The 16,927-nt window shown below is 43.9% G+C and overlaps 1 protein-coding gene across 2 annotated transcripts in view; it reads left to right on the forward strand.

Annotated features, from left to right (window-relative positions):
- LOC126248350 (uncharacterized) overlaps positions 1-16,927 on the forward strand; it is a 247,259-nt gene that overhangs the window by 190,483 nt on the left and 39,849 nt on the right. For both annotated transcript variants that reach the window (XM_049949260.1, XM_049949261.1), the window contains exon 7: positions 10,669-10,784. In XM_049949260.1, coding sequence (XP_049805217.1) covers positions 10,669-10,784 — 116 coding nt within the window. The remainder of the gene's footprint in view (positions 1-10,668; positions 10,785-16,927) is intronic.

Below are 16,927 nucleotides of genomic sequence, written 5' to 3' on the forward strand. Positions count from 1 at the left end.
GAAATTGTAGTAAGCATTTATATGTTCATTAACTGTAAAAGCAAAGATGATATCTTTGTGATGCACTTTAATATTTTGAGGACTGGGATGCTAGAGTCTAGTTCAACTGGCTGATACTGTGCTTTCTCCCAGTTTTCTGAATTCTGTGTTACGCGATCTACTGCACGGAACTTTGTACATTTCATTTGAAAGAGGGATCTTCTTTCTAAGAATTACTGCAAAGAAATGTAGGCAGACTTACATCAATGGCAATATTTTTGTATTGAAATTAAAATGTAGTTTTTCACAACGGAAATGTTTTTGCATCATATTTTAAAGTATCGTAAATAGAGATAGAATTTTTGAATGTTGGGCTCCATAAGGTTCCCTTTCTGTGCAGCGACCGTGGAATATAAAATTATAAAGAATGTAGCAACCAGTTGCAGAAACATAACTTATTTATCTTGTTGCAAATAGATTTCGACTGATATCAGTTGAAATCGGTGCATTTTTCTAACTGATACATGCCATAAGTAGAAGTACTGTCCTTGGCAGATTCCTATCATGAAGTGATCATCTATCATGAAGTGACTTCATGATAGAAATCTGCCAAGGACAGTACTTCTACTTATGGCATGTATCGGTTAGAAAAATGCACCGATGATGACTGATATCAGTTGAAATCGATTTGCAACAAGATAAATAAATTATGTTTCCACAACTAGTTGCTACATTCTTTATAATTTTAGAGATAGAATTAGTTGTTGCTAAAAATAAGTTTTAAAACATAGTTTTTCATTGAAAATTACTTATTTGCATTTTGCTCTGTATCAATGATTTCAAAGCATTTTTGTAAACGTCACATTCTTCATGATATCACCTGGCATCTTTTCTTGTCTTGCCACTTTTAGAGATCTAGCCTTGTTTCATTTTGCACAAACTGTACATTTCCTGTAGACCATTTTGATATTTTTGCTGCCTTAACCGACTCAGGAAAATGTCTCCCACTGAGTGTATTTACAGGTGAACTACTTTGAGAGGAAATAAATTCTGCCAGGCCTCCTTTGTTCATCAGTCGTGAAGGTGTTTGCTTACAGGCCCAAACTACTTATGTAAAAAGAAATTAATAATCATTGTCATGAAAATGTGAAAAAAGTTTTCTTCACTACTTGATTAGCTTCCGCTCAGAAGGAAAGTAAGCCATTAGTTGGTTTCTGTGGTCCACAGCAGTCTTCTCTTTGTTATAATCCAAAATACGGGCAGATTTCATCTTCTTAATCATTTCTAAATACTGTATGTTCTGACTTTGGATTCAGTCATTTTGTGTTTCATCACCAAATAAATACATTCCCAGTGTCTTTCAATTTCACAAACAGTAAATGGTCTCAGCTATGAATTGGAAGTTCATTTATTATTTTAAGCTTATAGGGAATTAGATCAATCTTTTCTATTTTTCAGTACTGTTGTGTAAGGCTATCTTGAAAACAAATACAGAGCATATAGCAACCAAGTGCACTTCATGTGTTGCCTTCTGAGGCACACAGCGAAGAGGGGAACATAAATGCCACAAGAAAAGTTACACAAAATGTTGTCTGTGTTCCTCCTGCTTATTTGAGTGACAGGTGCTGCCATCTGTGTTTTTTCATGATAGTACAAGCATAATAGAGTACTTCTATACAGATGTAGGACAACCGTTGCAGTACATTAAAGCTGAGGAATACCCAATGTAAATCTTATATCACTTATCTTTTTGGAGTATAGTCCATGTGCCATAGCGAGCTACTCACTCCTCTCCAAACTGTCAAAGGTCGATAACGTTACACTCCCACACATCAGTGAAGTATACCCCACAGAGCTTGCACTTCTGGCATCTTCCCATTGATTAATGCATTGTGGGTCATGTCAGCACTCAAGTTCTCAACCCAGAGGTTATGAAATAGAATATGAACCAGATCCCCGTTGTGTATTTTTCATAACAACGTGGGTAAATTGGGTGATGTCTGTACTTTCGGAAACCAAAAGCATTCCTACAAAGAAATTTATAGTAAATAAATAGATATTACAAATAAAAGTAAATCTAATTCTGTAATTGTTTAACAACTTGAAATTGGCAGTTCAGCCCATTATTTCTGTACATTCAGTCTGCATAATTTCTTAAAAATTGGAATGATACGGGCTCAATTCCAGTTCTTCAGGAAATTCCAGTTTTTATTGCATTAAATGTTAAATGGAGGCACAGATGGGAAGCTACTCTAGAGTTATGAATCTGGTTTTTGTGGTACGTAACAAACAAAAATACTGTGTATCCATGGTTTTCGGGTGTGCTGCCAGATCCAATCTTCGAAAGTCCACAATACTTCGGCAGACAATTGTTCTACCATCATCAGGTGCTGCTGATAGAATAAATACCCAAATTTCCATCGGTACCACATGATGAGGGTGGGAGCCCTAAGAGGCTCGGCATTCATCATTCACTGGGTACGGGCTTGGTGACCCTGGGGTTCCTGAGCTGGGGACTGGTAAGTGCCGCCAGTTCCCTGTCACTGTAAGCTCTGGGCCTGCTTCAGTGACCACTGTGTGGCACAGCCGTGGAACATTGTTTGTCTCAGGGAATGGGGATCTTGGCTTGACTGTCCGGATCACGAGGATGGAATAAACCTCTATATAAAAAAAAAATCTCAATCTCAAGGTGTGCTGCACACTGATGATATGCATGGCTGTTAAGGTGGAACAGTCGTTAGCAGGCAACCTCTGGGGAACCTGATGCACCTCAGTTGTATAAGGCTTACTCAGGCATGTGGGGCTCTGTCTGAGTGGACCCTTACTTCCCTAGCTGCTTGTGGGACCGAAATGGATCCTCCAAAATCATCTTTTCCTTCTCCCAGTGGAAAGGGTGGGCCACTGGAAGGTTGTAACATCCAGTCTATGAAGAGGGCTTGTGTAGTAGTCAGTCCCCTGACTCCGGCACTTCCTTGATGAGTCCAGTCGTTAGTAATAGAATGCATTCTGGTTCTCAGAATGTGTTTCTCATAGTGAAACGGAAGGAGGGTAGTTTCGAGAAGGTTTCGCCCTTCTGTATACAAAAGGGTTTGGAAGGAATCTGTGGCTCCTTAAAATCGGTGAAGTGCTTGCGCAATGGGACCTTGCTAGTAGAAACTTCCAATTCCCAGCAGGCAGCTAACCTTCAAGCTGCTAAGTGCCTTGGGAAATATGCCATAGACACTGAACTGCAGAGCACCTTGAATTATAGCAAAGGTGTTCTGACATGCTGGGATCTAGTCGACATTTTCAAGGAGGAACTGCAACGTGAGTGGGCTCCAGAAGGTATAGTTGATGTGCAACATATCATAAAGAGGATTGATGGCAATCTTATCATATCCAACTCCTTTATTCTGACCTTCAGTAGCACAAAACTTCCTGAGCATGTTAAGGCTGGCTTCCTTCACCTTAGTGTAAGGCCTTATTTCCCGACCCCAATGCTCTGTTTTAAATGCCAGTGTTTTGGGCATACCACCTTAGGGTGTAAAGGCGAAGCAACTTGTGGCAACTGCGGCAAGGCCACTCATGAAGGAGTTGGTTGCTCGTCTCCAGCCAAATGTATCAATTGCTCTGGAAACCACCCTGTTTGGAGTAGGGACTGCCGAATCATTTTAGAGGAATGCAAAGTCCAGGATATAAAAACAACAAAGCATATCCCCTGTGGTGCGGCCATAAAGATTGCAAGTCAATGCAGCCTCCCACATATGCTACATCTTTTGCGTCAATTGTTCAGAAGCCCATTGAAAAAGCAGATGCCTCTACACAGACGGAGGTGGCTAGTGTTGGCAGTAATACCTGCAGATGGCAGTGCACTTGGAAGGCAGCAAGTGTTTCAGAGCCTGTAGCCTCTACTCGAACAGCAGACAGAGATACAGTGGCCAACTTGGGCCAGACCCTGGCGCCTCCAACAGCTGAGGCTGTTCAGATGGCTATTACCACTCCCACATCGGCTCCACCAAAGCCCAGCAAACTGCAAAAAGCTCCTATAAAGCAGTCACAGCAGGTCAAATCACGTGGTCTGACCATGCTGATGTAATTTTACTTGATGCTTCATCTGACTCTTCCACAGAGCTGATGGAGTACGACGTATGTGTGGGGCAATCATCTTGCCCCCACGAGTGCCCCTCCACCTGCTGCAGCCTCCTCACCCTGTTGGAAAGACAGGATGAAGGTGCTACCCCCATCATAGATGGCTCCCATACTTCAGTGGAACATGCAGAGGTTCAGGACACATATGGAGGAACTTCTTCTACTCTCTCAGGGTAGACCCTGTGTGTGTGTCTCCAGGAGACTTATTTCCATCCCTCATACTCCTCTATGCTCCAAGGGTCTACACTCAACAAAAAGGAGCGACCTGTGTGGAGAGAGAGCTAGAGGAGACATAGATATTTTCATCAGGGTGTACTGCCACTCCTCACCTCTCTCACTTACATCAACTTTACAAGCTGTTGCTTTGTCCATGCACATGCGTCATCCATTGACTATATGTTCCCTTTACTTGCCTGCACATAATGTACTTGATGAAGAGGCCCTCACTGACCTTATTACACAGCTCCCCAAGCCATTCATCATCTGTGGTGATTTTAATGCCCACAATGTGCTTTGGGGCTCTGCCATTACCTGTCCCAGGGTTAGAGCAATTGAGAGGCTTCTCCTGTCATCCTGTGCGTAATTGCTAAATGCGGGACAGAGCACTCACTTCTGCAAAGCGACGGGGTCATTATCTGCCTTTATCTCTCACTTTGTTCTCCAGCTCTTGCCCACAATTCTCAATGGGAAGTGGTCAATGACTTGCACAGAAGGGATCACCTCTCAATTTGGATTCACCTGCCGGATGGTGTTGGCCCCGAAAGAAAACCACCACAATGGGTGCTCAGTAGAGCCGACTGGACACTTTATAACCAGTTGGCCCAATTCGAACTCTGTGCAAATGTCAAGGCATGGGTGGATCATATTACCAAACTGGTCCACTACACCGCTGCAGCATTCATTCCACAGTTCATGGGCCACCAGAAGAGGCAACCTGTCCCTTGGTGTGAAGTTCCGTATGCCACTCTGCAACCAGGACCAGGTGTGCGCCTCTGTATAGGTTCCAGTGTCGGCCAACTGCTGAGAAAATTGCAGGCTTTTGGGTGGTGAGGGCTAAATATCATTGAATTATTCGAGAGAACAAGAAAAGGTCGTGGAAACAGTTTTTGAACACCATTAATTGTTCCACTAAAAGTTCCATTGTGTGGGAGACCATCAGGAGGATTTCTGGAAGAGGAGGGAGGTGCCCCATGGCTGCTGTAATGAATAGAGGCACTCTCCACACGGATACATGAGACATTGCCCAGACTATGACAGCATATTTTTCCACAGTTATTGCAGCAGCCAGTCAGGATTCGGATTTCCAGCGCCATAGAGTGGTTGCTGAGAGGTGAAGTCCACCTCTAATGAAGGACTGAATAAAAATGGGAAGACAACAATGAAAACCCCATTCGTGAAGCTGCTCCAGGACGAGACGCCTCCAAGTAGTACCAGTCCAAGTAGCACATGGAATTCTCCATGTGGGAGCTGGATTCTGCATTGTCTGCAGCTCGTGACACACCCCCTGGTCATGACAGGACCCATTACAGTGTGCTATGGTACCGCACAAGATACAACAAAGATATCCTCTTCGCACTTTTAAATGCCCTTTGGGAGTCAAGCCATTTTTTGACTCATGGCGTGAGGCAGTTTTAATTCCTCTTTTGAAACATGGGAAAGACTGCACATGCCAAGTAGTTAATGTAGTGTTGCCTTCACTAGTTGCATGGGAAACGCCTTGGAGTGGATGGTTAACCACCGCCTTGTCTGGATCTTAGAATTCTGGCAACTCCTTTGTCGCTTTCAGTGTGGGTTCAGGAGGTTTCGTTCCACCTTTGATAACCTTGCCCTCCTGGAGACAGCTATACATAAAGCTTTCTTAGGCTGTCATCACCTTCTAGGTGTATTTATTGACATCAAGAAGGCCTATGGTACTACTTGTAGGCGTCTCGTCCTGGAGCAGCTTCACGAATGGGGTTTTCATGGTTGTCTTCCCATTTTTATTCAGTCCTTCCTCTCGCCACGATATTTTAGATACCGAGTTGGTGACATCCTGTCTGATCGCTTTGAGCAGGAGAACGGTGTCCCTCAAGGTAGTGTTTTAAGTGTGACTGTCTTTACCATAGCTATTAATAGCATTACGTCCATAGTGAAAAGTCCTGTCCAGTGTTCCTTGTTCATGGATGATTTCTGTGTTTTGCACTTCTTCAAGCCTCGCAACCACAATGCGTCAGTTGCAACTTACTCTTAGACGTTTGGGTGAATGGGCGCAGAAGAGTGATTTTAAGTTCTCCACCGAGAAGTCGTGTGTGTTCTTCTTCACCGTTCTTGTTCAATTTTAACCTTTCCTGAATTGAGGATGAGTGACTCTGTCCTTACTTCTAAAGACACGGTTACATTTCTGGGGCTCATTTTTGACTTGAAGCTTATGTGGTTACCACATCTTAGAGACCTGAAACAATGGTCACTTAAGGCTTTAAGTATTTTAAAATGTTTTAACCACAGTACATGGGGAGCAGACAGGACTTGCCTGCTCCAGCCTTACAGGGCTTTTGTGCGATCTTGGCTCAATTATGGGTGCATGGTGTATGGGTCTGCAAGACACTCTTATTTAAATATGTTGGACGTTGTGCACCATGAAGGGATTAGGTTGGACACTGGGGCATTCAGAACAAGCCCAATGCCAAGCCTCTGTGCAGAGGCTGGTGAACTGCCACTTCATATGCGGTGACTGCTACTTATGGTGTGCCAGGCGTATAAAACTACGTCCACACCATACACACCTGCATACCATACCGTTGCTCAGCTCCCTCTGCGTGGCTTTTTCATTACCGGCAACAAGCAACGAGGCCCTATGGGATTCACGCACAGGATTGCCTTTCTGTGGTGGGTATGGCTGGTCTTAATGTTTTACGTACAGGTTGGAGCAGATTTTCACCTTGGCTCCTCCAGAGACCCAGACTTACTTTAGATTTGACTAATTTTAAGAAAGACAGTACGCCAGATTTTACATTCCAATCTCTGTTTTTTAACATTTTAGATGTGCATTACAGTTTTACCGGCGTTTACACTGATGACTCCAAACAAGGGAATTTCCTTGGCTGTTCTGTAGTGTTCCCTGATCACGTCACCAGGATTCGCCAGCCCGATGAATATACCATTTTCGCAGCGGACCTCCAATTGATCCTGAAGGCACTGGAGCAGATGAACCGTATTTGGGGCAATCGGTTTCTCATCTGCTCAGATTCCCTTAGTGCCTTACAATCGCTGCAGAATCTGTACTCAGCTGAGTAGTTGGTCCAGCTGATATCTGACCAACTGTACTTGCTCCAATGGTGGGGTAAGCAGGTGTCATTCTGCAGGGTGCCAGGTCATGTCAGAATATGGGGCAATGAACACGCCAATCGGGCTGCCAAGGAGACCTTCAGAGAGCAGGATGTGGCACAGTGTCCTATTCCCTTGCAGTCTGTCATGTCTGCACTCCACAGGAAGTGCGTCCAATTGTGGGAGGAAGAATGGCTGGCGGTGACGGCCAATAAGCTGCGGTTGGTGAAGTCAACAACTCGGCTGTGGCGTTCCTCCTGCCAGTTGCTCAGGCAGCATGAAGTGACCCTCGCGTGTCTTCAGATCGGGCACTGTCCTCTCACACATAGCTTTATATTACAGCTGGAGGAACCCGCCCCCCCCCCCCCCCCCCCCCAGTTTGTGATGCTTGTGGTGTGCACATCTCTGTCTGCCATATTTTAACAGAATGCATTTTATACTGTGATGCAAGGGCAGTAGCAAAAATTGGAGGGGATGTGCCCTCTCTTTTAGCTGATGATGAGACGAATGTATCTAGGGTTTTAAAATTTTGCGATGTGTCTGCACTCTTGCCAAAACTTTTAGGCTGGAGGTTTTCTTGTATTGCAGAGTGGCTGGCTCCTCCCTTTTTTTCCTTGCAGTCAGCCAGCCACTGCCATCTGCTGTATTGTTTTAGCTTTCTTCCTGTGTAGTCCATGTTTTACTGCTGACGCCATGCTTCGTCCCATGCTTCGGTGTGGGTACGCACATAGTTTTCTGACCTTTGTTACCTGTGTTTTATGTTCTGTTTTATCTTCCTGTTCTGGGTATTTTCTTAACACCCATCTCAATCTGGTTTTGAGCAGGCACTGAAGACCTTGCCGTCGTGCGCCCATACAAACCTCTCCATCCATCTGATGAGGGTGGGACACTTATCTGCCAAAATATCATGAACTTTCCATGAGTGGATCCCACAGCAATCCCAAGAACCATGGAAGCAGCATATATGCTAAGAAAGCCACAGATTGCATAATCCCCCCCAGCTCTAACTTGATATGTTGAAACACCCTCATCAGTTAATCTTTCCTTTGTAGTTTCATAAATGACAGATTTTTCAGGATTTTATTTCCAACACATATTTTGAAGCAAGAACTCCGTTGTCAGTGTTTCAGAGTTTCCTGAGAACAGAACTTCTGCTCAGCAATATGTATAAAAACGAATGTACAAAAAGTCAGTGGACTTCGTTGTAAAATATATATTTTTTTCGCTGTGCCTGTTTGCCACATGAAGTCATTACGGATTTGTTAAAATCCTTTGTTATTGTCACTGAAAACTTTGTTAGAAGTTGATTACAATTACACCCACATAGACCCATATTTCAGGTAGTAATGCTCTTACATATAGTATACCACTGCATTTGTAGTCAATTTATGCACTTCACTCTTCAATATTAAAAAGTTACTTCTAAAATCACACATGCGTAAGTTCAAAATATTATGGAGGATCTATATGGCATGGGTTGGGAGACTGCCATTGAAATGAAGCATGTTGGGCACAGCAGCATGCTCTGCACTGGGTAGTCAACTCTGCTGATGGCCACAGTTTGGCAGCGGCCATTCATTCAGGACAGTTGATCGACGGTCATGTGCATGTAAAAGTTGTGTAAGAATTGTAGCAGAACTGGTATCAACACTTTATGCCACTAATTGTACACCCACACAGCTTCCCCATCTCCCCTTCCTCTCTTCCATTACCCATCCCAATCCAGCCCTCCATGTCTTCATTACTGTACACTGCATGAACACAGCAGTTTCCAATGGCATCCGAAAGCTATCAAAGTTTTCAGCCTTGTGTGTGTGCGTATCAATGACTCAGGATATCTGTTTGGTGAGTTGCTACCTTTAATCTTAAATTATTCATCTTTAATGTTTCTGGTATACACTGATAAGCCAAAACATTATGACCACCATCCACCACGACTTTGGATGCCACCTGGTGGCGTTGAGGGCATGGGCCCTAGTAACAAAAGTATGTAAACGGAGCAGTCACAGATGGGGGATCACCCTAGTAAAGATATGGGCTGCAAATGGGGAAATCCATTGAGATAAGAGACTTTGACAAAGGGCAGATCTCGAAAATGAAGGTGGTCGAATTCTCATGGGCTACTGTTGTGAACGTCTACGGATAGGTGAAACTACCACTAGGCGCTAAATGGTTGGATGACCACTACTTTTCACAGAATGTGGGGTTCGGAGGCTTGTTTGCTCTGTAGAGTATGATGGGTGGTGATCTGTGGCTTCTATCTGTGGCTTCTCTGCCAAAAGGGCACAGTGCTAGTGCCCACATTAGTGTTTTGGAGCCCACTGTTCATTCTACATGATTGGATGTGGAGCTCTGCAGCAGACCAACCCTACATGTTCATATATTGACCCAACAACATCAGCTGAGATAGCAGTGGGTGCGAGACCATCGGGATTCGACCATCGATCGATGGAAATGTGTTGGCTCGTCAGGTGGATCACATTTTTGCTACACTACATTGATGGTCATCTCCATAAATCCGTCATTGAGGTGAACAGCAGCTCAAAACTTGCAGCACACCACAGCCACAATCTAATAGGAGCAGTATTATGCTATGGGAGACATTCTCCTGTGCTTGCATGGGACCTATGGTAGTAATTGAAGACACGCTGACAGCTGTGTGAATCACCTGCACCCCTTCATGCTTGATGTATTCCCCGACGGCGATGACATCTTTCAGCAATATAATTGTCCATGTCTCGGAGCCAGAACTGTGCTGCAGTGGGGTGAGGAGCATTACAGTGAACTCACTCAGATGTCTTGGTGGCCAAATTCACCTGATGTCAATCCTATGGAAGCCATCTGTGTAACTATTGGGCTCCATCACTGCGTACACAAATAAGTGGCCCGATATTTACAGGAATTAAATCAGCTGTGCATAGACACATAATGCCAAATACCTCCACAAACCAACCAACAAACTGTCTGATCCCTGATACACAGATGTATTTCATTCCAAAGACAGACAAACAAGCTATTAAGCAGGTGGTCATAATGTTTTGGCTCATCAGTATATATTGTTTTGCATGTTTACTTTCCTTTAGATAGAGCACTCTACTCTTAGAATTATCTTTCTGTTTATAGTTAACTTCCACAAAAACAAAATAAATACTAACACAAGTGTTTAAATGTGCTAGTGTTTTTATTGCTCACTATTTGTGATAATTATTTAGGCTCAAGGTTTTCAAAGATATATAAATATTTTCACAATTTTTACAGGGCCAAGTGTGGCAACAGAAGACGGCATGGATTTTACTGACGAACAGTGGAAGATAAATTATGCCAATATTGTTTTTGGAAAAGATTGTCCTGTGATGAAAAAGTTCACTGTTAAGGTAATTCAAATGTGTTTTTTACCATTTCTTCTGTCCATCGTTCAGATTTCTTATTTCCTCTGCCTTTAAAGTCTTCAAAATTTAGTATTTTATTTTTTCTGCTTTTTCCTAATTCTTGCAGGTTTCTTACTTGTTGTTTTCTTGTTTTGGTAATCCATGCTGATGTTCACTTATTTTTCCAGCAATTCAGTAATATTTCATTTTTTTAGTTGTAGTACTCAAAGAAGATTAAACATTGCTTTGCATTATTTCTGAAATTGTCTGTGAATTTTGCCAGATCTCATTTTTTTTAACCATGAATAATTTTTATTGCACCTGTTATTTTTCAAGTCTTTCTTTGGAGCATCTCTCTTCTGTCTACCTTGTAGTTAACTGTGACAACAAGCTGTGAAAGAAAGAGAAGTTTAGAACTCATATGTTTGTTCATCATTTAGGGCAAATAAACATAGAAAAACTAAAGGACACAATGAACTTAATTTGGTATCTAATGTTTGATCTATTCCACTTTCGTAACTTCTAAAACCATTTTTTGACTTATCAGTGTTATCTGTCAGGTTCTTCCATGGTGATTCCAACTGTGAGGTCAGTCCGTCTAGATAGCTGTTTGTCATTCTGATTTGTGCAATCAATTTTTCAGTTAAGCAAAAGCTGATGAGTATTAGTACAAGGAGACAGGTTGATGTTACCAGGAAATATCTAGAATACATTATTCTATCTATATAATAGTCTCCAAGCTCTTGGACTTGGTTAAGGTTTCAGCTAAAATGGAGAATGATGTTCACATAACAAAACATTACATTATTTTCAGGAACACGATTCTGTCCATAGGCTAGGTAGTTCAGCATGTGGTGAGTGTGTGAACATTCATCATCCCCACAATGTCTCCATCTACCACAAAGGAAATTGTCGTCTACCTATTTAACAAATTATTCCATGCCACTCAATAACTAGTCAATCCGTGCAGGAAAAAAATTAAATTTTTGTTGCTGAAACAGAAAAATATTTTATAAACATATCTGTAATTTAGTGATTTTATTAAGTTTCTCACCTTCGCACATATGGGATAAAAAGGTTGTTAGAAGACTTCAAGTATTGTCTTAAGATTTCCTTGCAGATTTTCATTCTGACTGCATGCAGTTCAGCTAAAAAAGGGGAAAAAGGGTGATTGAGTCTACAAATCCTCCAGCCAGACTAGAACCAGTAGCTATTGCAGCCTAAACTTCAGAAGGTGACTGTTACCACTGAGCTTTCAAGCCACTATAATGTTTCCTGCTCTCTCATTGCCAAGGTGATGCCTAAGCCAGATCATTCACTACGTAGATGATAATAGTTGTAGCTTTTACCATATATTTTCCATTATGTTTTCAAGTCTGAATTCTGCTATCAGAGTTAACACATTTCCGCAGCCCATCTGATTCATGTCCAGGCCCTAACCACCTCACAGTTGTGCAGCACAAGCTGAACCTTAAACACAATGCTGGTAGCTCCTGAGTTGATAGAGGGTCAAAGTACTAAAAGGAATGGATGGATGGGTTCTTTCTCATCTGTGTAATTAAGGCAAGGTACTAAAGCGTAATTAGGAACAAGTTTCTGGTCCACAGAATGCACCCTCATCATCATAAATTAAGAAGAGGGGATACTTCTTTAGCAATGACAATTTCTTTCCTTCAGCCCCTCTCCTCCCCACGCTTCTCCTCCCCGCGCTTCTCCTCCCCGCGCTTCTCCTCCCCGCGCTTCTCCTCCCCGCGCTTCTCCTCCCCGCGCTTCTCCTCCCCGCGCTTCTCCTCCCCGCGCTTCTCCTCCCCGCGCTTCTCCTCCCCGCGCTTCTCCTCCCCGCGCTTCTCCTCCCCGCGCTTCTCCTCCCCGCGCTTCTCCTCCCCGCGCTTCTCCTCCCCGCGCTTCTCCTCCCCGCGCTTCTCCTCCCCGCGCTTCTCCTCCCCGCGCTTCTCCTCCCCGCGCTTCTCCTCCCCGCGCTTCTCCTCCCCGCGCTTCTCCTCCCCGCGCTTCTCCTCCCCGCGCTTCTCCTCCCCGCGCTTCTCCTCCCCGCGCTTCTCCTCCCCGCGCTTCTCCTCCCCGCGCTTCTCCTCCCCGCGCTTCTCCTCCCCGCGCTTCTCCTCCCCGCGCTTCTCCTCCCCGCGCTTCTCCTCCCCGCGCTTCTCCTCCCCGCGCTTCTCCTCCCCGCGCTTCTCCTCCCCGCGCTTCTCCTCCCCGCGCTTCTCCTCCCCGCGCTTCTCCTCCCCGCGCTTCTCCTCCCCGCGCTTCTCCTCCCCGCGCTTCTCCTCCCCGCGCTTCTCCTCCCCGCGCTTCTCCTCCCCGCGCTTCTCCTCCCCGCGCTTCTCCTCCCCGCGCTTCTCCTCCCCGCGCTTCTCCTCCCCGCGCTTCTCCTCCCCGCGCTTCTCCTCCCCGCGCTTCTCCTCCCCGCGCTTCTCCTCCCCGCGCTTCTCCTCCCCGCGCTTCTCCTCCCCGCGCTTCTCCTCCCCGCGCTTCTCCTCCCCGCGCTTCTCCTCCCCGCGCTTCTCCTCCCCGCGCTTCTCCTCCCCGCGCTTCTCCTCCCCGCGCTTCTCCTCCCCGCGCTTCTCCTCCCCGCGCTTCTCCTCCCCGCGCTTCTCCTCCCCGCGCTTCTCCTCCCCGCGCTTCTCCTCCCCGCGCTTCTCCTCCCCGCGCTTCTCCTCCCCGCGCTTCTCCTCCCCGCGCTTCCCCTCCCCGCGCTTCCCCTCCCCGCGCTTCCCCTCCCCGCGCTTCCCCTCCCCGCGCTTCCCCTCCCCGCGCTTCCCCTCCCCGCGCTTCCCCTCCCCGCGCTTCCCCTCCCCGCGCTTCCCCTCCCCGCGCTTCCCCTCCCCGCGCTTCCCACTTCCCTCCCACCTCTCCTGTTTCATGTGTACTACAAACTCAAAAGCTTATTTATCATACATGATTTTTTTTTTGACAGAGCTGTACCAATGGTTACACCATGGGCATAAAGAGCACATACTACTATTTATTATTGTAGGATTAAAAGATTTGGGTTGAGAATGTTCATGTTGGCATTACACTCAACACGCAAGAAAACAGATGAAGGGACAGAAACAGACCACTGAGTGGAATACGTGAACACCCACAGACAGATTCCATAGGATACAACTAATTTTAAGTGTCAGATTAAGAAAGTGAATGGTGCACAGACATCACCTGGCATGATTTGAAAGGCAGTCTTAAGAAGCTATGAGAAAATTAAACCTTTGCACATTGGATACCAGTGTATGCTACATGAGAAATAGTTATCAGAACATGTAGAAAATAACACAAATGCTGCAAGTAATGTGTAGAATACATGATCTTCTATTAAATCTTTGCCTGTGAAACAACCAAAACAAAAAGTATTATCTGTTCATAATGTTAGAGCATTTGTCAATGAGAGCCAAAAATGTTTCATTCAAGCTTTCACAGTTTGCAGTATGCATACAAGAAGAAACCAAAATAACAAGAAGAGTCGAAGATTCAATGAATTGAGCGTGGAGCCGTTTCTATGCAGGTAGCACAATTTGCTCTTCATTTAGGTAGAGATTGTTTGATAATGGAGACCCCAAATAGGCTGTTACAATATTAACATGAGAATTAAAGAAGTGTAATGGTTATAACAGCCTGCTGTGTAGTGCAGTACTCTATTTGCGGCTCAGTGTGACACATTTAGAGACACCAATGCTAGTTTCAGTCCATTTGCTTGCAACATACTCAGTGAGTCCCTCTTTGGACTGTTACTGCATGCCCAGTGAAATCTGTCAAGTGTGGTGTTGACAGACACAGGTGAATGAAGATGCGAAGCTGCTCCCTGTTGCAAGAAATTACCTCTTCATACATTCATGTTACACATTAATTAGTGAAACAGAGGACTCAATCTGGTGAAGGAGCCAATGACAGCCAGCCCTTAAACAAAAACAATTTCTAGCAAGAAAATACCTTCTCATAAATAAAACAAAAAGAATGACAAGTAGATAAGGCAACTTCTCTTCCACAGCAACTGCTGTACTGACTGAGCTATCCAAGCACAACTTGTGACAAGGCCTCACAGCTTTGCTTCATCTGCATAGGGACAATTCGTCCTTGAAGCAATCTCACATGCTGTGGCTAAGCGATGTTTGCTATGTCCTTTCTTCTAGAAGTGCTTCACCTTCCATTAGGTTGTAAATAAATCACCTGGAATGATTGAAAAGTCCATTTAAAAAAGCTGTACAAAAATGAAACCTATATGCATTAGATTCCAGTGTATGCTACATGAGAAACAGTTACCAGAAGCAATATACTAGCAGAAGCAAAAGCTGTGAAGCTAGGTCTTGAGTCATGCTTCAATAGCTCAGTTGACACAGCATTTGCCCACATAAGGCAAAGTTCCCAGGTTCAAGTCCCAGTATGGCACACACAGATTTTACCCTTATGCTGTTGTAGGTGTGTGTATGCATCCTGCTACACCATTCCCCAAGCATGGTGGCCATGTATAGGTGTGCCACTTGCGTTTTCCTACAGTGCAGTGGACGTCTGCGTGCATCCTAAGCTGTATACAGAAACATGCACTGATGTGGATGAGTTACTTCCCTATGTCTGTGAATAAAGGTTTGGTGTATTTATTGCACAACGTATGTGCCTCATTGCATGCTATCATTTGCAAAAAAACATTGTTTCTCCTGTGGTGTGGCTGAAGCCTGTCTGCTGTCCCTTTCTTCTAAAAGTGCTAGTCCTACAAGTTTTGTAGGAGAATGTCTGTAATGTTTGGGTTTATGAGATATAACAATTGTTATGACCACATGATTCACGATGCACAAGTACATGAATGGGCATGTCATGTGCAACCGTCCTTCAGAAATAGAGCACAATAACTGAAGAAGAAAATGACCTATCGTTCTGCTTCCAATTTGAAGTGAAATTTTGGTATCTTACCTACATTTTATTTGGTGCAATGTATGAGCTAAAATCAACCATATGAAATGTGGTTCTACCTCTGCAAAAGACTAAAATTTCATGCATTGTTTTACTTAATTTGAATGCAGCACAATATGTATGATGCATAATAAAAAGTAATTGAGTTCTTTATCAAATGAAGATATCAGGCAGTAAAATGCGCAAAAATCAGTTCGTTTCATGTGATAGTTTCCGAAAAATTGGCTGACAAGTATTTAATATCGGCCAGAACGCTGTATTTCACCGCGGAAAGCAGATAGCACATGTGTAGCAGGAAAAGGGTTCATATGTCAAAGTTTTAAATATGTGTTTGTTGCTCTGAAAGCCAATAGTATTTCAGTTTGATGGTTGCAATTCCCAACTACTGCATACTGACACAAAGTATACAGACATCGCTCTTCTGATCCACATAAATAACCAGCAAGGCTGTAAGCCCAGGTATAAACTTCGGCATTTGGACATATCAATTTATTATCTCAATACAGGAACTTCATTTCCTGTATGTTGTTTGAATTTATCATCTTAAAAATGCAGAGTTTTTCTTGTAAGCAGTAATTAGTGGAGAGATTATCTTCACCCAAGCTAAGAGTGTACAATAATATTTAATTCTCTGTTCTTCTTTGGAGGGATTGTGAGAGAGAATAATTTGTGAGGTACACCTCCCTATGTAGCTACTGATATTCAGTTATTTTTTGCTTTGCCTCATCTCACTTAGAGCTGTGGAGTTTCGGCTGTGTCATACTCAAAAACTTTACAAAAATCAGTCTTAATTGGCAAAACTTGATATGTCAGGTCACACAACTACTGAAAACAATAATTTAAAATTTAATTCTAAGTACTTGTGGACACAGATTTCTGCTACTTATTGAAACCAAGTAATCATGTGAGCCATCTGGTTTTATTCCTGTCTTGACATTCCCTACTCTGACCGTCAGTCTGAAAAGATTTTAAAAAAAATCTAGTCCTATTTGCCACTTTGACTATAAAACAGAATGTGTTTAACCGAGTTTATGCCTGTGTTGCTGTAAACTGAGACCTTTGCAAAACTAATTAAATTCCCAGCCTAATACCCCTCAGCGGGTTCACGACCTCTGGACAAACACACAGGGTTCCACATCTGCTCGTAAGGTTAATAGTAATCTACCTATCAAGAGGATGGGGGTGGGAGTGGAAAAAGAAGTGTAGACAACGGTGTGCAAATTCTCAGACTA

The sequence above is a fragment of the Schistocerca nitens genome, chromosome 3, assembly GCF_023898315.1.
Source record: "Schistocerca nitens isolate TAMUIC-IGC-003100 chromosome 3, iqSchNite1.1, whole genome shotgun sequence".
NCBI lineage: Eukaryota > Metazoa > Arthropoda > Insecta > Orthoptera > Acrididae > Schistocerca > Schistocerca nitens.